We start from the raw sequence: 17,902 nt of genomic DNA on the forward strand, positions 1-17,902 counted from the left end.
GAGTCCCAGGGCCCACTCCAGACCCCCTACCTGCAAATGTGTTATTTAACCAGCCCTCCAGCAATTCTCATCACATGCAAGATGGAGAAGCCCAGCTGGAGACGGGAGGTCCTTACACCCGATGCGCCAGGGCGGCCCTTCCCCCTGGGGCTGCTTCCGTGTGGCGTGGGGCCCAGGACTCTGCATTTCCAAGTTCCCAGGTATGGCCTGCGACACCCTCTGCTCCAGACTGGGCTGCACGTTGGATCTGGGCCCCCCCTCTGGGAGACCCTCAGGATCCTGACCGTCCGTGATGGATGAACCCAAGCGGCAGCTCAAGGACCCCTGCCCCACACCCGAGGTCCCAGACAGCAGCTCCATCCAGGGCACATGACGGGGACATGCTGCTGTGTCTGAGAACTGCTCTTGACGCTTGCAAGACCCAAACCTCCATGCACAGAAAAGAGACTCTGCCCACCGCGCCCCCCCCCGCCCGGCCCCCGGCACGTCCTGGGCTGTAGTCAGAGCACACAAGCTTTATTCAGCAATAATGGCAGGATTTCATGAGAATGAGCTGCACGACAGTGGGAATGCTGTTTTCAGCACAAAATCCAAGAGCAAATAATCACAGCAACGGAGCTAGGCCCCCAGGGACCTGCCTCCCCTCCCCAAAGAGGCCCGGGTTGCTCCCCACTCCTGCACAGGTAGGTGGGGGCCTCACCATAGCTCCTCCTGCACCCAGAACACGCCCTCTGCAACGCTCTGCCTCCCCCACGCCCTGCGCCAAAGGGAGAGGAGTGGGCTGGTCCCCACCCCGGGTTCCATCCAGTCTTGCCTCTTCCTTCTCAAGGCCACCCTGGGAGCAGTGGGGGTGGCAAGAACACTGTCCCCCCCCCCCCATAGGGTGCCCAGGCCCTCCTGGCTCAACTATTCTTTGGCTGCAAAGCCTTTTCCTCAATGAACGTTTAACATGCTCTCAATAAAGGTGCTATTTCTAAAGCACTTTGCCCCCCCAAGGCATTGGCCCTGCCCCCATGCAACCCCCAAGCAGGCAGGGAACAGGGTGTTCTGGGAATGGGGACCCAGTAGCCACAGGCGCAGCACCCAAAGGAGGGACCAGGCCCAGAGCGGTCGGGGCCACGTGGGAAAGGTCAGCTTTCCTTCTAGTTCTGGTTCAGGGAACATCCCAGCACGCAACTAACTGATACAGAGGAAACCATTTGAAGTGTCTGTGTGACGTGTGTGCACGCTTGTCTCTGTACCGTTCGTGATGTAGCCTTAAATTAACCATTTGTGAGCTTCCTCCCAGCTCTCTGACCGGGCAGTGCTGCCTGGGGGAGGGGAGCGTGAACCCCTCATGGATGGCAAATGTGCCCACAGGGAAGAACGGGTGAGGGACAGCTGGGCACACCTAGGAGAGAAGGGGGACCACATCCAGTGTCAGAATCTCTTCAAAGACCTGGGGCCTCGTCAAAGGCCAGGATGGGATGGGGCTGACTGAGTCGGGCTTACGACTGTACAGATGGACGGACAGCTGGGGGGCAGTGACCGAGGGGGGCTGGTGGAGGCGGCTGGACTGTACAGATGGATGCCCTGCACACGTGAACGTGAACCCCCCTGCTGGGCGGCATGTACCTCCCTGCCCCACCCTGCCCCAAACACCCTGTCCGGCAGTCAGTTAACGCTGAAATGGGGTTGGGGGCGTTCACACCGTGTAAGTTTTGACCGACTTGTAGAGGGGCGGCAGCAGCCCATGGTTCTCGCGGACGACTTCCAGGTATTCAGAGGGCGTCTCCAGCAAGAAGGGCCCGCAGCACATCTGGCAGCAGCACCGGACCCCAGTGGGTGGCTCCGGGTTCTTGTCAGACATGGGGGAAAAGTCAAAATCAGCCACCTATGGTGAACAAAACCCCACGGGTCAATCACCCGCCCACCCGCCAGGAGCCCCATCAGGTGGCCCCGTGAGCTCAGGTGCCTGTCTAGGTGGCCTTACGAGCTCAGCTGCCTGGTGGCGGTGTGCCCAGGAACACCCTTCTGGTGCCACACAGAGTTTCTCTGTGCCTTTGGCTTTTTGGCTCTCTGGGTCTCCACCTCTTTCTACTGCCCTCTTCCATACATCTGCTCATGGGCACGGCTGCCAGGCAAAGGGCAAGCTGAGATGGAGGTGAGTCACACTGGAAGCAGCCAAGCCATCCATCAGGCTCTATGCATGGATGCCTCTTGGGAACATCACCCCCAGCCCCAGGGCCTGGCCCTGACACCCCGGGCCCCATGCCTTCTGCACAGATCCTCTCCCGTCAGGGCCCCGGAGCCCAGCCCCCAGCCCACCGAGTACCCACCTCCACCAGGTCCTTGTGATGAGCGGCATTCCGCAGGGTCATGTACATAATGAAGGCCAGCATCATGGTGATGAGCGTGGCACATGGGAAGGCAAAGACAGCCGGCTGGATGCCTGGGAGGGAAAGAGGGGGCAGTCGGGAGCTTGGGTCATTGGTGCTGGACACTGGCTCTCGGGAGGAGACGGCACGAGGGAGAGAGCAGTCGAAGCCCACTGGGGCTTGTCTCCTCGTTGACGTGCATCCCAACCCGGCCACCCCCATGGGCAAGCCCAGAATATCATGAAAACCCAGTTGGGGTGTAGCGGGGTGGGGGGCTGAATGTTTTGCTTGACAGTCACTTTCACCAGGTGCAGCTCCATTCCCCACCCCGAGTGTGGGCTGGAGTGAGAGTGACTTGCTCCTCACGAGCAGTGTAGGATGGAGGGATGATGTCTGACTTCCGAGTCTAGGCCAGGGAAGACCGCGTGGCTTCCTCCTTGCTCTCTTGGGTGACGTGTGGGGGAAGAGAAGCCAAGCTGTGAGGACAGCCAAGCAACCCTGGGACTTCTGCTGCAGCTTTGCCTTCTGGAAGCTCTGGGCTCACCTACGGATCCTGTTGCCAGGGAACCACATGGCAGAGCAAGCCAAGCCCAGCGTCTGGATCAGGGGGTCCTGGGTTCGAATCCTGGCCTGGGTGATGTCAGTAATGCTGACCCGTGAGGCTGCCATGGGGATACGACCAAGGAGGCAGGTGATCAGCAAGTGCGGGGACCTTCTCACACCTCTCTCATCCTCCTCCTGGTAAAGACACCACCGTATGCCATGAGGACATTCCCACCAAGAAAAGGTGGCATCGATTACCTGTAGTGCTGTCTTCTCCACAGAATGCAGGGGCATCCTGGGCACTTGGTGCCCAAGAGGTGCTGGGGGAGGCAGGGCACAAGGCCTCCAGTGATGCCCACAGGTCACAGAGTCTATCTGACCCACAAGGTCAGCCAGGGCCCAGAGTGGAGTGTGGCATCTGTTTAAGGGTTCAGAGGGACTGGGGAAACCAGAGGGGATGGTGATGGCATCTGGTGTCCTTACAGGGCCAACTTTGGGGACAAATGCAGTTGGCCGGCAGGGTGTCTCTTTTGTTCTGTACGGGGTGGGACCTGGCTGGGCATTGAAAGACCACCCCTTAGGGCTCCAGGATGCTATTTCGCCTCGACATAAGAAAGCTGTTTTCTGGGGTAAGAAGAGGCTGCCCTGATGCCACCATCCACCAGTCCTGTGGCTATAAGCGGGTGGCTGGACCTCACGCTGGTTTGTGGAAAGGTCTTCTGCGGGGTTGGGTGGGTTCCTTTATGAATAAGGACTGTACTGCATACTTTTCTTTTGTGGCCGTGCCTACAGCATGCAGAAGTTCCCGGGCCAGGGATCGAACCCACACCAGAGAAATGACCCGAGCCACATCAGTGACAATGCTAGGTCCTTAACCCACTGAGTCACCAGGTAACTCCCGTTTTGCATACTTTCCGAGCTGCTCACATTCCCTGGGAGACTTATAATATAACCTGGTGAGTCCAGCACAGTCACAGCTGGAGATGCTTACTTTCGTGGTAGCAATAGTGCCAAGGTGATGGGGTGGGGGTGATGGCGACGAAGGAGGGAGGGTGTGTGCTGGGGACAAGCATGGCCATGGTGACATGTGGGAGGGGCACTGACAGTGATGGTGGGAACTACAGGAGAGTTGAAGTTGGGATGCCACTGAGACAGCACGGTATGGATGGCGCTGGACCAAGTGGTTGGCGCAGGAGCAGGTGGCAGGGGCGCTCACAGCAGTGCTGATGGTGGACAATGACAGCATGGTCCCTGGCTCTCGAAGATGCTGGGAGAACGGTCTGTAGCATGTGGGGACGGTGGCAGTGGTGCTGGGCAAGTTGGCGAGCAGTGGCTGAGTGGCTGTTGTTACTGCTGGTGGTGCTGGAACTGAGGGTGCTGGTGGGGAGTGGGGGGCTAGAGCAGGTGTTGGGGGCAGCGCTATGAGCAATCCGTCAGAGGTGTCAATTGGGGCCCAGAGCGTAACTGATGATGCTAGTGCTGGTGGGACGGGTTGTTCATTGGTGGACTTGGCTGAGGGCAGCGCCAAGGCTGTGCTGCCTTTTTTGTGGGGTCAGGGGTCAGGGGCGAGGGGTCACTTACTGGAGGGCCACACCTGGATCCTGTGGTACTGGTGGGTCTTGCTGATGACGTTCTCGGCCCGGATGCTGAAGCAGTAGTCCCCAGGGTCCCTGAAGGTGTGGGTCAGGTTGTACGCCGTGCTGTCCACTGACACCGGCTGGCATTCCCCTGCCTCCAGCGGGAGGCACTCGGGCTTGAGACGCCAGCACACGCTCAGCGGGGGGCTGCAGGACAAGGGGGCCTTGTTTCAGCCTCAGCTCAGCGAGGAGAGTGCGCACAGACCACGTTCAAGGAAGGCCAGGTGGTCAGGAACTTCTATGTCGTGTCCAGGACAGAACGCCCGGCCACCCTGGCCTCCTGGGAACACGGTCATACATGGGAGAGAACCTGGGACCGCGAGGGGATGCCAGGCCGGTCAGGGACATGGACAGAGGGCTGAATAAGGCAGAACGAATGAGCCAGTGATGCATGCAGCGTGTTGGGGAAGCACAGGGACAGGTGAGCACGTTCTTAGTGAGGAAGTCAGGGAAGGCTTCCTGGAGGAGGTGGCATTCGAGGAGGGTCTGAAGGGTTCAGTAGGATTTTGATAGGTTTAAAGGAGGCAAGGGCACTCCAGGTTATCTGCCTGCCACAGCGCAGGCTCAGAATCTGGAAAACGCAGCTCCATCTGAGGATTTCCGAGTGAGCATTCCTGCCTTACACAACCCCAGGTCTGAGCAAAACACACTCACGCCACTTGACCCGTCAGCCCCTGGGCTTGTCTTCCTCCCTCCTTGGCCGCCTTGCCCCCTCCTGGTCTAGCCGGCCTCCTTCTGAGGGTCCCTTTGTTGGGGAGCTGGGTGGGGTTGGTCTTTCCCACCAAAGTCCTTGGAGGGCTGGGCCCTGACCACTCTTTTCTGCAGCTCCATCCAGCCCAGTGGCCCCAGAGAGGGGCTCCCTTATGGGGAGAACGCGCCCCGCATCTCGGTGTCTCATCACCTCTTGGCCTAATGGCATCTTGGCAGGAGCCAGGCCCGGGCTCCCTCCCCTGGGCCCTGAGGATGCAGCCAGGACCGTGACCACCCCATGGCATGGTCAACGGGGGCACCATCCCTGGGCGAGCTCCCCACCGTGGGGCCCCTCAGGGAGGGAGACAGCTCAGGAGCCTCTGAGGGGGCTGTGGGCAGGGCCACGGGACAAGCCCCGCATGCTCGGGGCTTCACTCACCTGCCCAGGAAGTTCAAGGTCACTATCATCTTTTGGAAGGTCTGAATTAGGGTCGGCCCCACGACCTGGATGCCTCGAAGGGTTTCTGAAAGGCAGAGGAGACCTCGTTAGACCTGGTGGCTGACCAGAGCTGTCGCTGGGCTCCTGGGGCCCTGGGGCTGTGTGACAACCATGCTGTCCTCTTCCTGGCCCTCCCCAAAGGGCAGGTCACAGGTCACACCCAGGGCACGTCCAAGTCCTGCCTGCCCCTCAGCAGCAGGTGCAGGAGCTTCTCAGAGACAGGGAGCTGGAGGAAGCAGGCAGGGGCCCTGATAAGCAGGACCTGGGGCTGGCTTAGGACAACCACCACCTGCCCCCACCATGGGTGCTGCGCAGAGGAGGGAGAGGCAGCACCCCATCAGCACGCACCACGGCACAACTGAGACACATACTGCAGGTGCCCCTGTGCCCCCACTCGCCAAGATAACCAGGGAACAAGCAGGGATGGGGGGTACCAAGTCACAGCGCAGTGGCTGGGCACAGGCTCAGGCTCTGAGCGCAGGCAGGCCTGGCTTCAAATCCTGGCTCTGCCACTCCACAGCCACCTGACCTCCTCCATGGCCTTCAGTGCCCTCTGAGAAGTGGGGTAATGACAGACCACTCAGAGGGCTGCCAGGGCAACAGACATGAGGCTGTGGGTCTGAGCTCAGCCTCGTCCCCAATGCGAGCTATTCTGATCTGCATGTGACCCAGCCCTGGGAGGAGTGGTACCCGGGGTTCTCCAGTGGGCTGAACCAAGCCTCAGAGACGCACCCTGCAGCTTCAGCGAGGCAGAGAAGTCACCCGTCTTCTGCATAGTGCCCTTCCCAGCGTCTGGCATCGCCTGCTCCCACTGCGCCACCACCTTGACCTTGATGGTAAAGGTCCCAATGATGGAATAGTTATAATAGACTGTGGCATCGTTGGTCACCAGCTGGGTGCTGTAAGGCGACAGGGAGGAGATGACAGAAGTGACACACATGACCTCTCAGAGTGGCTGACTGTGACTTGTCCAGGGTGGCTGCATAGTGACACCTTCAGCCACCAATGCCTTGTGAGCAAAAATGTCATCCCGGCAGCAGTCCCCAGAGCCAGCCAGGGTACGAGGTCAGCTGTGCCTGAGTAGAGTGGCGGCTGATCATCATTGTACTTATGAATTACAGGTGGGAGATCTCCTGGCAACAGGCACCTGTCCCCTGTCAGGAAGTGCCCTGCCTCCCAGCCAGGAATCTGGGAAAGGCCATGTCTGGCAGGGATGATCTGGGGAGGAGAGAAGCAGGAACTCTGGAGTTAAGACAGACTGGGCTTTAAATCTTAGCTCCAGACTTCCTATCTACAGAACTCTACGCCTTACTCTTCTCGTCTGTAAAACAGAAAGAATCACACCTCCATCATAGGTTTTGAGATGACATATTAAGTATCTAACATCATGCTTTTCCCCACCAATTACCCGAATCACTTCAAAAGGATGTTTCTTAAAGAAAATATTTTTGTTGGCTTGCTGATGCTCTTTACATATGAAGTTTGTCAAACCTTCACCTATTATAGACCTTCCAAATATTTTTCCCCAGTTTAACCTTTATTTTTTAATTTTTCTTTCATACTCAAATCTGATGATGCCAAATTTAGCATTTTTTCCCTTCACAGTGTGTACCTTTTATTTTTACTCTTAGAAATGCCTTTCCCACTGCCAAACTATCCAATTGCAAGTCATCATCTATATCACAATCTAATCCTGGTTCATTATGTTTACTATTTCAAATCTATCTGGAATTGCTTTTGTTCAGGATTAGATCGTTTTTCTTCCAAATAGTTAACCAGCTACCCTGGTACCATTTATTAAATAATCTATCACTACTCAATGGTGAGAAATACTACTGTTATCATATACTACATATGGATATAAACTTAGGTTTGTTTCTGCCTTTTCTATTCCATTCCATTCAGCTGTCCTTTCTTGCTGCAAATTACATGTAGCTTTCAAAATATATTGACGTATGCATTTCCAATCCCTCTTCCCACCACAGCTCATCATTCTGCTTTTCCGTCAATCTTTTCTTTACAATATTGAGAAATTCTCTCTTTATTTTTGAGACGTGTTAAGATGCTCAGTATAATTTGTGCTTTTAATCACATAAATCCTACAATTTTAGGCTAAACCTATTCTCTCCGTTTTTACGTTTTATAAGTATTTCCTGCCGTTGCAAAAAGCTAAGAATCTTTGTTTTGTAACCAGCCATATTATTCAAACCTCATTTTAGTTCTGAGATTTTTCACTTGAGTCTCTTGTATCTTCCAGGGAAGCAGTATTGTCACATGGGTAGGACTTTTGTCTCCTCTTTTATAACATTTATATTTCATTTCTTTTTCTTGTTCTAGTTCACTGGCTAGTCAAGTGTTCAGTTACAATAGCAAGAGTGAAAAAAGTCTTTAACGTGAAATTAATTAATTAGGAGCATTAATTGGAAATGCTGCTAATAGGGAAGGAGACTGTCCCCTGGTTTGAGACAGATGTTCTTTACGTGATAAAACCATTCACAGAGTGTGGTTGTTAAAGGAAATATTACATATTTTCTGGTTGACTTGCTGATGCTCTTTATATGTAACCATGTATATATGGTTATATATGTAAGTTTTTTTATACACATATGTGTGTGTGTATATACATTATGTGTATAAATATATGTGTGCATATATGTGTAAAAATATAATTTGTCCACAAAATTTAGATGAACTATAGAATCTCTGTCCCATTCCAAAAATTATTCTTATTGGAATTTTTGCTGGATTTGCCTTAAACTTACAGAATAACTGGGGGGACATGGACATCGTTATGATATTCAAACTCACCCTCCTGGACATGGCGTATAGACCCACTTACTGAAATCTTTGCTACGTCTTAGGAGCTCTGTAGTTTTCTTCACACGGGGATCTTGCCCGCCTCTGCATGTGCTTGACTGACTCCCACTTCCCAACCTGCCTGCCCCAGCTGGCTTGTCTGGAGAGGAGGAGAAAGGAAAAATGAAGCCAGACACGTGGGTTCTAGCATGTGCGTATAATGGCACGTGCCATCAGCTGGCTGGGTCCCTCCAGACCTACCTTGACCTGCCTTGCAGGGCCGTTTTGGGCACTGACGACCCCCTATATTAGTCTGCAGGCACCTTCCAGGCAAGTCCTGTGACTGGCTCACGCTGGTCCCCGTGTACCCCGAGCTTAGCAAGAGCAGGTGCACAAAGCATGTCTGGAGTCAGAGAGTGAGCAGGTGATGATGGGAGGGCAGAGAGACTCTGCGGGGGACGACGGAGCCGAGACTGTGGGGCATCACGGGGGCAAGGACGTACCCGTCTCCAAAGTCCCATCTGTAGAGAAACGAGGCCGTCTTGAAGAAGTTGCTGGGGTCATGGAGGAGGAAGGCAACTCTGAGGACCGTCTTGGTGAGGTAAGAGCTGGGCCAGGGCAGGGAGGTGTTCTGGGTGACAACGAGGCTCCCCACCAGGAACTCTGGGAGAGAGATTAAGGATGAGGCCACCGAGGTGGAGGGAGCGGGGAGCTATGCACCAGCCTCTCCCACCCCACCCCACCCCACCCCCGCCCCAACCTCCTGGCTCTCACAGCCGTGGGGTGGCAAGAGGGGACCCTGCAGGTCACTGAACACAGAGGCACACGCCCCACTCCAAGGCACTGCCCCTCCTGTACGGACACCGGTGAAGGCTCACAGCACGTGTCACGTGTGCAGTTCCACTGCTGCACCCCGTTCACCATGACCCTGAACTTTCTGGAACAACTGATGCCCAGGACCAGACGGAAACACACAGGTTTTGGAAACAAGTGTGGGGACATATGTCCAAGTATTATATGAGTCTAGAAAAAATGAGCAGTTGTACCGACCGCATGTCCACACCCAGTGTGCTGGGCTGGGTGAGAAACCCCGTTCTGTGTCTCCTCCTTGAAAAAAAATGTAAGAGCTGATTTTTTTTTTTTCCATCACAAAAGCAGAAAGTGAGACATATTTAATAAAGCGCATTTGGAAACTGCCGAAAAGTGGCATGAAAGGAAAATGCCTACCACACAAACCCAGCCACTGTTGACGTTCTGAAGAAATGCAAAGTATCCATATATATGTGTTTAAGGTATAAATATATTACACACCTGTTGACCAAACTGGTTATCAAATTTTGACAGTTGGTCAATTTGGTTATCGAATTTTGTATTTTTATTATTTTTTTATTTTTTTATTTTACAAGCTTGAGTATTCCCCCAGGCTATACCAAACTCTCTGTAAAGGTCATTATTATTCTTTAAACAAATTATATCAGTATATACTTAACCTGTCCCTCTATGGTTGCATTCTTAGCTTGTTTATTTTTTCTTCGATTACTGTAAAAATTGCAACAAACATCTTTGTGGATAAGCCATTACCCAAATGGAGGTTTGTTTCCCGAAGGCAAGTTCTTTAATAGGTTGAAAACGTCAAGAAAGCAAGGACTTCTTGGAAGGAGGGAGGGGTGGGAGGGAGGAAAGAAGTGGGGGGGAGAGAAAGAGAGAGAGAGAGAGAGGGAATAGGCCAAAGAGTAAGATAATTTATAATCACTGACACACATTGATCAGCTGCTCTCCAAAAGGTTGTATTAATTTGTACCCAGAGTAGCAATATATACTTTAAGTGTCCATTTCAGCACAGCCCTGCCAGCACTGGGTATTACCATTTTTTGGTACTTTGTTAGCTCAACTGATGGCAGTAAAGGGACCACGGGTCTAATCTGCATGTATGTGATTATTATCCAGGCCAGATGTTTTCTCTGTGCCGAGAGTCTGAGGGCAAACCAGTAAGCAGGACAGGTCCTCACCTGTGATGGGGAGAACGAGGAAGCTCCTGGCCATAGGCCGGCACATCCTGCAGTTGGCCGCTGTGACCCACACGGAGACCGGGAAGTCCCCGGCCACGTTGCCCACGACGCGGATGGTGGAGCTGAAGGGCTCGTCCGTCTTCCCCATGAGCATCAGTGGGGTGTGGATCCAGTGGAAGCGGTAGAAGTGGGTGCTGGTGGGCAGGACCAGGCTACCGTTGTCATCAGCCACCAGGCTGGCCGTGATGGTCACCTCTGCCCCCGTGGTGGCAGGGCCATCGGTGGTGAGTTGAAGCTCATACAGGCCTAGAAGCCCAGAAGAAGAGGCTGCGTTTCAGGAGGGAGCATCAGGAGGGTTTCAGCCCTCCGGGGCTGGCTTCTTTATTCTCTTTTACAGGTGGAGAAACTGAGGCCCAGACAGGCCAAGTGAGGCTCATCTGATGAGTTCACTGTCAGATTGGGATTCAAACCCAGACTGGACTAACTCCAAATCACATACCCCATCCAGTGTCCCCACTTTATATTTTCTTTTCATGCCAGCCAAGCTGGGCCTTACAGAGAGAGAGAAAGAGAGAGATTGTGTATGTGTGTGTGTGTGAGAAGGGCCTGATCTGGCCAGACGTCCTAGCTACGATTCCCAAGACATGTCGCAGGAGGAGCCACTGCTGCCAAGAAATGCCCCTCCCATCACCTGCTCTTTTGGATAAATCTTTCCATGTCAAACAAACTTCCAGTTTGAAGCACAAAGCTGAGCCTGGACCCCGTTAGGGTTCTCACGCCTTGCCAATGGCAGGACAGGCCCTGGGAGGAAGGGCCACTGTGATGCAAGCAGAGCCCCCTTCTCTCTGGGCATCAGCTCCTAAATCTCTAAAGTGAGAGGGTTGAAATCTGCACCTGCCCAAGATGGTAGCCACTAACCATCTGGGGCTCTCGAAGCTTCATTTTTAATGAAACAAACTGAAAACCCACTTTCTGGGTTGCACGAGCCAAATTTCAAGAGCCAAGTGTGGCTGTGGGTCACTGCAGTGGAAGGTGTGGATACAGCTCTTCATTATCACAGAAAGTTCCATCAGACTCCAGTGCTCTGGGGACCTCCAGGATTCCTCCAGGGCCAAGGCTGGAGCTTTGGGATTCCAGCTGGGTCGACTCCTTGGGGAACTTGAACTGAAATATTGGGGGTGCAGCTCTTACAGGGACCCTGGGAATTAGTCTTATGGGTTGCAGACAGAGAACAGGGCCTGGAGCACATGGAATGAAGGCCAAGTAAGAGGGCTTTGGAGTTCCTGCTGTGGCTCAGTGGGTTAAGGACCCGACATTGTCTCTCTAAGGATGCAGGTTCTATCCCTGGCCTCGCCCAGTGGGTTAAGGACCTGGCATTGCAGCAAGCTGCAGTGCAAGTTGCAGAGGCAGCTTGGATCCTGCCTTGCCATGGCTGTGGTGTAGGCTGGCAGCTGCAGCTCCAATTTGACTCCTGGCCCAGGAACTTTTATATGCCGCAGATGCAGCTATAAAGAAAAAAAAAAATCAAACTTGAAAAAAGAAAAAAAAAGAGCTTATTTTAAATAACACTCCTCTCCTGACCAACACGCTGAAGGTAAGACTACTTGTAACCTGAAAATAGAGAAAGGTATAACATTTAAAAATTTTTTTTAAATTAATCAGTAAGGCATTCCTGTCATGGCTCAGTGGAAATGGATCTGACTAGGATCTGTAAGGACACAGGTTCGATCCCTGGCCTTGCTCAGTGGGTTAAGGATCCGGCGTTGCCGTGAGCTGTGGTGTAGGTCGCAGACACGGCTCAGATCCCACATTGCTGTGGCTCTGGCGTAGGTTGGCAGCTGCAGCTCCAATTCGACCCCTAGCCTGGGAACCTCCATATGCCATGGGAGCGGCCCTAGAAAAGGCAAAAAGACAAAAAATAAAATAAAATAAAAAATAGATAATCAGTAACAACCACTGTTACCATATTTGGACATTTCCTTTTTTTTATGATGCTTTTATTCTGAGAGTATGTATTCCATGGTTGCTCTTGTTTTTTCAATTCTGTATCAGGCATTTTCCGAAGCCATTATTCTTCAACTGCTTTAGACAGATGCAGATGTTATCATACTAATAAGGTAAGATTTTAAAAATTAGGTTTATTTCCATCACGAAAGTAATACATGAGCATGAGAAACATGAGAAGTGTCCTATGACCCTGTCTCCCAAAGACAATAGCCGCTGTCACGGTGCTGTCCTCGTGGCTCTTTTTCATGCACAGTTTTTTGTTTTTTTTGTTTCTCAGTTTTTTTTTGTTTTTTTTTTTGGTCTTTTTTTAGGGTCGCACTTGTGGCATATGGAGGTTCCCGGGCTAGGGCTCCAATTGGAGCTGTAGCCGCCAGCCGACACCACAGCCATAGCAACGCAGGATCAGAGCTGCGTCTGGGACCTACACCACAGCACACAGCAACACCGGATCCTTAACCCACTGCCCAGGCCGGGGATCGAACCCGCCATCTCATGGCTCCTAGTCCGATTCATTAACCACTGAGCCACAACTGGAACTCCCGGAATGACTTTCTTTCCACCTGACAACACATCAAAAGCTTACGTGCAGTTGAACTAGGGTGAATGTCAATATTTGCAGGATAATCCCTCGAGCAGGTCTATTCGAATTCCTAGAGGCCTTCCCTCTTGTCAACAGCACTACCATGTGTCTCAGTAACTACTTTCCTGGGATTTGTCATTTTCCTCTTCCAGTGAGATCTCTGAAGGGCTCGAAGAGTGAGACTGTCCAGCCTGTGGCAGTGACGCCTGGGCAGAAGGGAGAAGGGGGTCACAAGCTCCCCTCTGCTCATTTCACTTCCTGGCCACACACCCACCCCACCAGCTTCCAATGCCTCCTAAGTGCTCCTGGGTCCTAGACCTAGTTTCTACTGAGTAACACAGTAGCTACCAACCACTGTGCAGCTAAGATTATATGCAAGTTAATTACGGAAATGTAATTACCACTAAAAACTCAGTTCTCTCCATGGCACTGGACACATTTTAAATGCTCGATTGTATGTGGCCAGCAGCTGCCCTACGGAAAAGCACAGCTGAAGAACCTTTGCTCCGCCCCCAATGTTCTGTTGGGTAGTGGTACTCTGGACTCTATGGGTTTCTCCTCTCCCAAACCCACCATTCTCTTTACCCATCACTCCATGTCGGGATCAGAGGACCCAGAGATCCCAGGAATCAAACCCCAGACCTCTGCCACCTACCTCCCTATCTCCATCGCAACTACCATTGCTTATGGCCCGCTTTCAGCCCCATCTGGATGGACTCCTGCTACATCCCATCGCTGACTGTTGGCCTCTCAGCCCACCCTACACTCAGCCACCCCAAGGAGCATCCTGCACAATTAATCGATCCTCAGCCGGCCTCGGAGTGGCTGGAGACCAGATTCACATCTTGGCACACCCATGCTGTCGCCTTAACCCTTTAACCCTTGCAGTCCCCCTCCCCCAAGATGCTCTGTCCTTCCTGGCCTCAGGGCCTTTGCACATGCGGTCCCTCCGGCCTGTCTTCATCTATTTGCCTGTGGATATAACCTCTTCCAGGAAGCCCTCCCTGAACCCCTCACCTCCTCAGTGCTTTCCTGACAGCCTGAGCACACAGTTATCACAGCTCTGGGGTCACCTCCAGCTTCCCCCAGCCTAACCAAGTGCTTGGCTCACAGCAGGTGTTCAACACTATGCTGGGAAGTGGCACCTGGAGGAAGGATGGCAGTGCGCAGCTGGCACCGTCCTAGGAACCTCTTCACCCATGTCTGCTGACTGAGCCCCTTCCTTGGGCCCCACCTCTCAGCTGCTGGGAGGACCCAGAACTACAGGACCTGCCCCCTGCCCTTGAGGTGCTCTCGAGAGACGGGCTGGACTCAGCACAACTGGGAGGTGAGTGATTGCCCGCCTCCGCCGGGGACCCTGGCTCCAGCCTTTTTTCTCCCCCACAGCACACATTCTCTGTTCTGAATTCCTTTCCTTGGGGCCATATTTTGGATGTTTAAGTCACTGGGGCTGGCGTTGCAAAAGGAACCCGCAGTGTCTTAATCCCAAGGAGAGAATTCCAGACGCACCAGTTTCTCCAAGAAAACACAATGTGTACTTGACATTGAGGGACCTGAGTGCCCAGAAGCCCCCAGGGGATAATGCTGCTACCTAAGGCCACTGAGCAAATCTGCATGGCCGTGGGTTGTCCCTCCGGCTGCCTCCCAGCCGTTGGCCAGGCTGCTGCCTTGGAATGAAAGGCTACCTCCTCCTTTCTCCCTGTCACTCCTGCCTACGCAGCCTCCGCCCCACACCCCCAGGAGAGGAGTGTGGGCCAGAGCGAGGCTGGCAGGTGGCAGGGACATTCGGCTGCATGCTAATGGCCATCCAGCATCTGCAGCAAGACAGGCGCATGTCAACACCTCCCAGATCTGTTGCCAGGGGAATGGAAGCAGAAGGGCAGCCGGCTCAGCCGGCAGGAGGGATAGGGGTGGGGGTGGGGAGGGGCTGTGCCAATGGCAGAGTGTTGCTGCAGACACTGGCTAGATCCTGGGAGCCCATTTTCCCTGACCTGTGTGCACACTGGAGGCTCCAAGGGCACTTTCCTCAGGCTTGTTTTTTAAAAAGCAGGTATCCTGTAACCCCTGGGTGATGCTGCCCCTGGTCCTTGGGGCCTCGGAAGTGTCCAGAACATCCAGGCTGAAATGGACCAGGAAGGCTCTGCCACCTGTGGCTAAAGGAACCAAGCCCAGGTCCGGGTTACCTACCCACCTGAATCCACCTTTTCAAGTTTGGGAGTCAGGGTGGCTCCCAAGTACTCCATGGCCTTGGAGTACTGAAGAGCCAGGCAGGAGCTTAGGAGCGCCACAGGTGCCCCACTGACCCAGAGCTGAAAGGGCCAAAGCAAGAAGCGAAGTCACAACAGCCACAAAGCTTGACCTGTGGAAGAATACCCACCAGTAAGCCCCCTGGGCATTCCACCTGGAGCATGCACATTTTTCCATGACCACACAGCCCATAGGGCCCTGAACATTCTAGAAAAGGGCTACATTAGCCTTTCCGCACTGCACTTGCAGACAGCCCCAAACATTTCCCAGGGTACGTCTGAAGTCTGGACAACATAACCTGGAATTGATGGGTGGTCCAGGACTCCAACTTCTGACTTCAACCCCTAGTGCAGGAAGCATGTGGTGGGGGCTGACCCAGACCCTGGAAGGCTGGAAAGGGCTTCAGAAGCTCCCTCTTTCTCCTGTGGGTTTTCCCCAAAGCCATTCCCAGCTATTCTGACTGTATCATGGGGTGCAGTAGGCCAAGCTGGGGACCACACATGACTTCCAAAGAATTCATTCCCTCCCTCCTTTTTTTTTTCTTTTCTTTCTTTCTTTCTTTTTTGGCGATTTAGGCCACATTGCTCATTTCTGAACACATGTAAACCTAACTGAACACATGTAAACCTGACAAGAGACCCCATTTCCATGAATTCCCAGGGGGCAGCAGGTGGTCTTGACCAAACACAATTCCCAGGAAATTCTCTTAATTCAACTCTAAGATGCAGGTTTTTAAGTTTTACCTTGTGGGTTTTATTTCACAAGTTTATATTAGTTCTCTTCCTCCCTCCACCATTCTTTTAAGGGGGGGGGGAAGAGTGGAAACGATAAATGCTGGATAATAATTTTTTTGACACCCACCTGGCAGCTGCTGATGTCCCAGCTTCTTTTCCCCAATAACTTTCCAATCTGGGTTTTTTTGGTTTTTTGTTTTTTGTCGCCAAAATGGGGCAGAAAAGTGAATGCTGGCCTTCGGGCGGTGAGGACGTGGGGGGTGTTAGAAGTACCATCCGGGGGACCCGGGGTGCGACCCACTGGAACCAGCCCGGGATCCATTTTGGAAATCAATCCCAGAGAGGAAATGGCAGACTGGGCTCCTGGGCTCTAAAATCGCATCCTTGCCCAAGCCAACACAAAGCAGGGTGGAAAGCCTCTCCGGATAAGGCGACATTTTAAAGCAAGGGCGCTGCTCCGAGGGCAACCTGGCCTTGCTCCCTGGGGGCTGTGGCGTGACCACGGACCCCGCGCGTTCCCTACCTCCCCGCAGCGTCCTCATCCACCCCCCCCCGCCCCCGCGGCTTCGAGGTTCCCAGGCAGCGGGAAGGATGCTCCCGGTCACGGCGCGGTTCCCAGAACAGGGTCGATCTGGAGGTGGCAGCAGGAACGAGGGGCGCGGGGAGCCCCCTCAAGTGCCAGGTGACTTCATAGGGAAGGGGTGAAGGGACAGGGGAGAGGGCTGCGCGGCGTTAGGTTGGCCGTGCTCCCCTCCGCAGCGCGCGGCAGGGGCCTGCAGGGAGAAGGAAGGTGCGCGCGGGGCGCGGGGGCGCACGGCGTCGCCTCCGCAGCCCCGGCTCTCGGCCCCGAGGGCCCGGGCGCGCTGCGGCTCTGGGAGGGCTGGCAGCGGCCGGCGCAGCGCCTTACCTGCGGCCACCCTAGCCGGGGCCAAGGGCAGGAGGCAGGCCAGCCAGAGGATGCGGTCGAGCCGCGGCCAGAGGGCCGGGGCCATGGCAGCGCTGGGAGCGGCTGGAGCGCGGAGCAGACGCGGCTCGACTCGGCTGCGGTGGCGGCCGCTCCTGGGGCGCGCGGCTCCGGGTGAGCGGGGAGGTGCGGGCGCGACGCTGGCTCGTCCTCGTCTTGGGACGCTGTGTCGCTGCGCGCCGCCGCCGCGCCGACCCCTGCCCACGTCACCCGCGCAGCGCCCCCTCCTCGCGCCCTCCCTTCCGTGGCCGCACCCCGCCTCTCCCCACGATCCTCCCCGTGCCCGCTCCTCTGCGCCCCCTTCCTCCTTCCCCTGGCCGCACCTCTCTTCTCTCCTCGATGCCCCCCTCCCTTTCCGATCCCAGCTCCTCCAGTCTGCGCCCCCTCCCCTCCCGCGTCCGTGCCCGCGCCGCCCGCTCTGACTCAGCGTCCCCAGAGGCGCGCGCACCGCCGCGAAGCCTCTGGTAGGCCTCTTTGGGCTCTTTCTCCAGGTGCTTTCTCGTCGCACACGGCTTGGAGATGCAGTTCCTCATTCAAGACATTTTGGGCACCTATTGTGTGCCTGGCGCTGGGCAGCGGCCCCGGGTCCCTCTGGAGAGAGGGGCTTGAGAACAGGTGCCCACGCACAGGCGCTGGGACTGATGCCTTTGCTCGGCTTACCTTCTCTGCACCGGCTGAAAAATGGGGCTTATGCACATGCCTGGGTCCACAGCGACACCGCTGTCACTGAGGGCCTTGCGACACTCATACGACCGCCATGGGGAGGGACCAGGCTGCTCCGTGAACACTCCTTGGCCTAAGCAGACGCTTCCATCTGCCTGAACGGAACGGAGAGTTCC

At 54.5% G+C, this 17,902-nt stretch overlaps 1 protein-coding gene across 2 annotated transcripts; it reads right to left on the reverse strand.

Moving 5' to 3' along the window:
- Positions 1-500: 500 nt before the first annotated feature.
- Positions 501-17,231, reverse strand: TMEM130 (transmembrane protein 130). 2 transcript variants are annotated; one of them, XM_003354454.5, is made up of 8 exons: positions 17,007-17,231; positions 10,532-10,837; positions 9,026-9,185; positions 6,459-6,625; positions 5,667-5,751; positions 4,482-4,684; positions 2,319-2,431; positions 501-1,837 (listed from the first exon to the last, which is right to left on the reverse strand). In XM_003354454.5, the coding sequence occupies exons 1-8, from the start codon at positions 17,089-17,091 to the stop codon at positions 1,685-1,687; spliced, it is 1,272 nt and encodes a 423-aa protein (XP_003354502.2). In that variant the 5' UTR covers positions 17,092-17,231; the 3' UTR covers positions 501-1,684. The 2 variants fall into 2 exon arrangements, with proteins under 2 accessions (XP_003354502.2, XP_003124347.2); XM_003124299.5 differs by having other exon boundaries at positions 501-1,873.
- Positions 17,232-17,902: the final 671 nt, after the last annotated feature.

The sequence above is a fragment of the Sus scrofa genome, chromosome 3 (genome assembly GCF_054392235.1).
Source record: "Sus scrofa isolate SSC_HxYL_T2T_F1_AM1 chromosome 3, Sscrofa_HxYL_maternal_Yorkshire_Landrace_v2.0, whole genome shotgun sequence".
Lineage (NCBI taxonomy): Eukaryota > Metazoa > Chordata > Mammalia > Artiodactyla > Suidae > Sus > Sus scrofa.